The sequence below is a fragment of the Opisthorchis viverrini genome (assembly GCF_000715545.1).
Source record: "Opisthorchis viverrini unplaced genomic scaffold opera_v5_133, whole genome shotgun sequence".
Lineage (NCBI taxonomy): Eukaryota > Metazoa > Platyhelminthes > Trematoda > Opisthorchiida > Opisthorchiidae > Opisthorchis > Opisthorchis viverrini.
The window spans coordinates 501,568-508,521 of NW_008751791.1; the positions used below are offsets into that span (position 1 = coordinate 501,568).

The following is a 6,954-nucleotide window of genomic DNA, read 5'->3' on the forward strand; positions in this document are numbered from 1 at the left end:
AATTAGCGCTCTTGATACTCTGCTGATGCATGTCCACAAACCAAGTTCATACATGCAAGAATACTTGAGTTCGGCCTTAGAGTGGAAACAGTTCAACAGACCACTGAGGCATATTCAGACGTGCACCACACATTTAGTTCTGTTTTGGTGTTTTATTTATGATCTTTTTAAAAGTGGGCTGAATGCTAACAGCGAAACGATGAGGTCATCCCTCAACACTTTTTCTCTTATTGTACTGCTCTAGCCACGATTTCATCGTCAAATAATTTATAACATACCAACCATATTGTTTTTGCGTTTGGCCTTTTAGGAATCCGACGTCTTCTTATTGATGTTCAAATGATGTTAGGTGAACTACGTACAATTACAAAGATCTGCTGGAGTGCGCTTATGTTGGTCCTGTCGCCACTAATGTTTGTTCTCGCAATCGCCTCGTCCATAGTGACGATCGCTACGCAACCCGATGAAAGTCGAGCGATGCTCCCAACCTGGTCACTTGCTATCGGGTGGTTCATTGTTATCTTGTCAACGATAGGACTGCCAATTACAATGATTTACAAGCTGAGTATTCACAAATGTGACACGCACAAAGTAAGTTGGATTACAAATTCCGTTGGGAAGATAAACAGGAAGACAGGACGTAAACGCAACTACCCTTTTTGCTCAGCAGTTTATAGCGAAAGGTTGAGGAAAGCCAGTTCTAAAAGCTCGCACTTGAAGAGTTGGTTTTTTAGTTTCTGCAACCAGGGGACTTAAACTCATTATTGGATCACCTTTATGTCTCACAAGGGTCCTCCATCATGTCAAGCAGAGGATGATTTGGAATGTGTTCGGAGTTGTTTGGCGGGAGATGCCAATTCGTGCTTGCTTGGGTTCCTTTACCTGTAGCTGAACTTTTGGGTCAGAAAACATTACTGAAAAGCAAAGTGCCGGGTATTTCCCACATAGGATGCCTGGACAGTTAAAACATAGGTTGTTCTAAGACCCAAGACACAACAACACTTTCTGCAGTTAAGAATATCACATTTTCTACGGGGAATTTTCAAATTGCTCGTGGGCACAGTGATGAAATTCACGATTTACTAATCTTTATAAATGTCCCTCAAAGGGGGCATCTGAAAAGGAAAACACGATGGTTTTTTAAATGTGTATGCTTTATTGAGAGGTATTATCGTAATTTTATTGGAACAAGTATAAACTTATCTTTGCTGAGCACTCAAAAAATGCGTCCAACTGTTTTCAAAAACCTGGAAAATAACGCCTTTAAAAATGACTATAAACCTAGCTGAGACAACTGGATAATCAAACTCATCAAGCTCATCACTAATGTAAAATAGTTTTTTCCAGTGACAAACGATTCGTGTCAACCATTCAAAACAAACACTCTTAGAGTGAGACGGTTTCTGTTACTCTTCTGGCGCCAACTGTGTGAGGCGCAGTTAATGTCTACAATGAAAAAAAATGCTTGAAAAATTTTCTAACAATTTTATGATACTATCTCAATAGGGAATTGCAGACATTACCGCAGTGACACATCGATATCAACGCAATTTACATCAATACTCAGATGATTGAATGAGAGGACAAGACGAGATTATAGAACTACACTAACGTTGTCTAATGGTAACAAGTTGAAACTAGAGGTGAAGCTAAGGGGAAACCCGGGTTTATCACATCCATTTAATGGATTACATAATTCAAGGCAGCAACCTAGTGTGACATTTTTGAGGAAGTAAGAATGTACTATGCTATGTGGAGTTCCTGGTAACTTTTGATTGACTCACTGTTCTGCAGTCGGTTTGACAGTTAAAGTACCCGCAACCGAAATAAAATGGCGTTTAAAATCGTAAGTCATTTGTTATGGACGTTGTTTGACCAGCAATTAAACAAGACACAAGGGGAAACCGATTGCTGATTAGCTTTAGAGCATCCGCACCACATTGGCTAAGGATGGGGTTGACGTTTGTTCAGGTTCATTAGTCGTGAAGAAAACAAGCATGCTTGCACAGATTTTCACGACTCAGCACTTCGATCATCGTGAGTGACCTCTACAGCGATCGGAATAAGAAAGAACAACAGAGACGACTGTTAACTAGTACCTGTCAGTTGGGTAATCAGTCCTCGAGAGACTGTTCACGATGTGACAGTTGCCTGTGCGTGGTTTGGAGCTGAATCAGTTAGACTTGAAACTTTCTGGTGTTCATGGACTCAAACCACAGAGAATATGGACTAATCTTAGGGAGGTTGTGTGTTTTCAGTACCGTTCCAGTCTTGTGTGAATTGGCTGGGCCTGGTCAGAAAGAGACATTGTTCTTCCATCAATGCATACAAAGCGATTGTTGAGCCCTTTTAAGCTTTTGGAATAGGGAGGGAGTGCGGGATAGAGAGGACGCGTCTTGCGTCTTCCGCAATGCATGCTCCCAGTCGCCATCCCCTGCGACAGGTCTTGTGTAAGCATCTGGCGCGATTTCCTGGGCTGAAGGGAGCTAGTTATCTCTGTTGACAGAGGAGGCAATAGGAATGAGGGTACAGGAAGCCAGCAATGTAAATATTCATTGAAATCGTTATCTTCTTTTTGCGTACGCTAGCGTTGTGCGCACCAGTCGGTAGCCTATGCGCATAACTTTGGCGCAATGGATAGCAAACGCTCAAATTTCGGTTTTGACTAGTGCATAGGGTTAAGGCGCGTTGGAGGCTCCCAGAATTGAATAGTTCTTTTCAGCCGGGGAACCCAAATATTACTTCAATGCGACATTTTTGCGCTAAAATGCCCACGTCGCAGGGTTCAGTGAGAGCGATATTCAAGATGAATATGCCCCAACTTGAAATGCGATCACTCTGGTTATTGGCCAAATAAGTGCAATTTTTCGAATCATTTGCATTCGGTACAGAACAAGAAATAAACCATGAACTCAGGGAGTAGTGAGGTGCCCGCTAGAAACCAGAAGCAAATTGTTTTTAAGCGCTGTGCTAGTTTGCCGGTGCTAGTTTGCTCAGTGTGGGTGAAATTATGGCACTTTAATGTGGGTGGTGTCAGTTCCTTTGTTTAATACTTCCTCCAATGTTCTGATTTAGATGGGATTGAATGAAAGTGTACACTCAGAGAAGGAACGAAAATCGCACAAACCTTTTAACATATGCTATTGATTGACTTGTCGGCAGTACGGCGACCAAACTCGTCACACCCATTACTTTTGCAATCCAATCTGGTTTATGTGAATTTCATGAAACCCGTTCTGTTGTTTGGCACACGTTTTAATCATACAAAAAATGACCGGGATCAGTCCATCCTTCGTCTTTCCTCTTCCGGTGAGGTTGTGCCAATTTAAGCCGAAAAGCTGTAATTTTCAAGGCGATTTTATGCCTTTCCCATCGAAACTGATTAAATTAAAACATCCACCTAACTCAGTTCTGTTCATCTCAATTTTTCTATCATTTGCCCCAAGAGTGGTGGTTTATTAAGCAAAACGTTACTCTCCATGATTTCATGGACCAATATACATGATGATGTGATTTACACCACAAACTTGATTTTGAAGTCCATTTTGACACCGACTTAATTATAATAACTGGTGTTTGAGTTACCACCTCTAAAGAGTGGTATTCACTCAGCCGCTGCATCAGCATATAAGGTTGTAGATGTGACTAGGACATTGCATTTTAGAGTGGATACACGGACGGACAACATTCTTTGTAGCACCTTGAATACAAGGTAGGAGCAGGTGGATTCATGACCGGGTATTTTCACTCTCTTCTTGAAAGTAGTATACCTTTCTAGTAGTAGCACTCACTGGCATTCAATATTGTCTCATTCCAGATGCTGATGGCATCTTGATCTGAAGCAGAATATTCAACTCCACTCACACTCCACTCAATCTTTAAGTACAAAAAGTTCCCTGAATGCCCACATACGAAACCTCGCTGATTAGGCTCAAACTGGGAAGAACGGGCAGTTTTATTTTGGAGAGATTTATTCACCCTGATAATTGGTTACTTATAATGGAAAGCCTTCACATTTCGAAAGTTGGTTCGACTTAAGCCGACTGGTTTCGAGAATTTAACAGACGACAAGTTTTTCTAATTTTCACACTTATGCTGATGAAACTACATTAGCTCATGGCATCTAGGTGTTTCTCGAGCTTCGCTGATGTGGGGAAAACACTTGTTACAATTTCGACCTTGACTGGTCAAAGCGTTCCACGTCACGCAATGGCGGTGCTCCTAAACGTCCTCGTGACTTAGAGTTTTCCATGCATTATCCCTGAAAATTTGTACTTTAAATATGAAAAAAATCTCTTGCATGTACCATTTCCTGACGTGTCATAGTTTAGATAAAACTCGGCACATATTAATTTCACACCAGTCCAAATTTAGTAACTTATAACAAATAACAAGACACACAAATATGTCGGGCACAGGATGGAGGGATCTAGGTTAAAATAAATTTACCACTAAATCAAACACTAACGCAAATAACGCAAAACACTCGAGAATTTTAGCTACTTGCTAGAGTAATTCAGCTAAACTGCCATTTCATACTTTACCTCATAAGCCCAAGACCTAATATTAATACTTTTTACTAATTACTCACTCCCACATGCTTTTTTCTATATTCTGATTTTTATTCTAAAGGACAATTTTAAAAATTCCAGCTCTGGGATTTCATTCATTTGTTTTATTTAAAGCATCACCATTTTATCCAACATTCTATATTTTTCCTTTGTGTACTACAATTACGGGACAATTACTGCAATCAAAATAATTGCGCATGGTCATTTTTCATCTCTGCCTTTACAGCTTGTTCTACCAAGTGAAGAATACGCAAGCCATGTAGCTGATCGTAGAGCAAGGAAAAAATCCGAGCTAGCTCATGTAGAAGGCAATTTGCACTGATTTCCATCAGATCGTATTAGTTCAAGACTTTAACTATCTGGAAAGTTATTCTGTTATGGCTGTTTGAATGGAACGTTTTCGTTTGCTGTGTATGTACACGGTCAGTAATCTTAGAATATAATTGCTTCACCGTCTTATTTTCCGGAATTTTGTTACTGGTTGAAGATGGAGCGCTATGACATGGGTTGGTCGCTAAAAAGGGAATACTTATCGCAATTTACGGACCACGGTGCATTTAAGGTTTTATAAGAAACGACGGTAACCACAAAAGTGAGCGCAAATCCTGTTATCCAAGAAAGTATCTTACCAGTAACGAAGTTGCATAAAAGCTCAATTGACAATTGGTTTGAAGTATTAGTTACTGTATACTTCTATTTTAGAGAAATAAAATTGAAAAGTAAGCACTGGGCCTGTTGAGATAAGAACATGTCGGATTTGCTGTATAAGAATGCACGCACAGTGTAATTTTAAATATTGCTGAAATTCTCTGATTTCGGGTTGCAGGTGCGGAAAAATAAATATCAATCTTAATAGCCTTCAACCAATAAACTGCGCAAGGTGAGCACAGACAACTTTGCGCCTAGAAGACTGTGAAGAATTTTGCCCACAGAAGAGGATAAGTTATCTTCATATATTAGGTGGGCTTTGAGCAAGATGGGGTAGCGATGTGCTCAGCAATGAAAGTATTTTCTCCATAGCAACGTATTACGTGATATAAGAACAGAAAGGTAAAACAGAAAAAAGAGCAGAAAACTATATTGATGGTCGTGCAAACTTGACAAATCATTACTGAATGGTGGCTGAATATACACGTGGTAGTCATGAGAATGAAGAAGGTAGCGAACCAGCCTTGTTTTCTGTGATGGTTCCTCTTGTCTTATATACCAGAGATTTATATGCAAAAGGCTTAGGTCCGGACTTACACTTGAGAGTAATAGAAATCAAAGGAAGGGGGGTTGCATGAGGGATAGATCAATGGGCATCAGGTAAGTGGCGGTAATGTCAGACAGACTTTTTGGACCGGATGTTTTTAGACCAGTTCAAGTTCAGAGGTTGCGCAAGTTACTTTTGGATGCAGAGTTGCGGATCCAGCAGTCGGATTACAATTGCATCTGCGATCGACAGTAGTCTGGGTAGTATCAGTCGTGTTCGGCTTAGGGGTACCCGGTATATAATGTTGAAGGCTTTCTCCTTGCCTATGACATGTCTTGTTTCGGCCAACTGTGATGCAATCGCGCTTGAGCCTAGTTTCTTCCACTACTACTCAGAGATACGGGATTGTGTTCTCTCATTCTGTCCGACAAACGTCTTATTGTACGGACAACGTGTGGTGCTTAGCACGAGCGCACAAATGACTACACACAAAAGCTGGTGGTAGAGCGTGGCAATTTGTCCTTCAGGAGGAATTTGATGGTAGGGCTGGAGTTGAAGCGCAAACACACATTAGCCGCCAAGTATGTCGTATCAACAGAGTTTGTAAGCCTTCTCGTGATTGGTTCAGCAACCTAGTCACCTTTGAATAGAAGTTTCATGTGGGTTGAATACGTGTGGGATTAAAAAGTATAGGTGAATCTTATTTTTATTGTAGTCAGGTCACTTACGGATGAAGTTTATCTCACAGTAAAACAAAATAAAGCGCGTTCCCCGGGAAGTAGAAAATCTCACCAATGTGCGAAGAATGTCCTCTGTCACAAGTAAGGCAAACCGAACGAAGAAAAGATTTTCAAGATACGGTAACTATTCACGCTTCCTCAGGTCAAAAACTAGGGAAAACGTTTTTTACCGTAAGGAAATAAATACCCTGATCATATAGATGATATGATATGATTTTGTTTGAGGAGGAGTATTTGATAAGTTTGCCGAAAATGAGCCGAAGTCGAGTCTACAGAGAGCATAAGAAATGGGACAGAGAATCAAAAATGCTGGCCGGACGGTGCCAGCTTTTAGTAAGTCTTTTATCAACGGTCTCAACTACCGCACGACAGGGTTGTCGAAACACTCATATCTTCGGCTATCGCATTTACCATTAGTTTGGTACCTAAATGGAGCGACTCAAATGAA

The 6,954-nt window shown here is 40.6% G+C and overlaps 1 protein-coding gene across 1 annotated transcript; it reads left to right on the forward strand.

Moving 5' to 3' along the window:
* Window positions 1–310: 310 nt before the first annotated feature.
* Window positions 311–4,891, forward strand: T265_14046 (hypothetical protein; the record flags this gene model as incomplete). The annotated part of the gene is made up of 2 exons (XM_009171794.1): window positions 311–591; window positions 4,798–4,891. Coding segments are annotated over 2 exons (345 nt in total), but the record flags the coding sequence as incomplete, so codon positions are not given.
* Window positions 4,892–6,954: the final 2,063 nt, after the last annotated feature.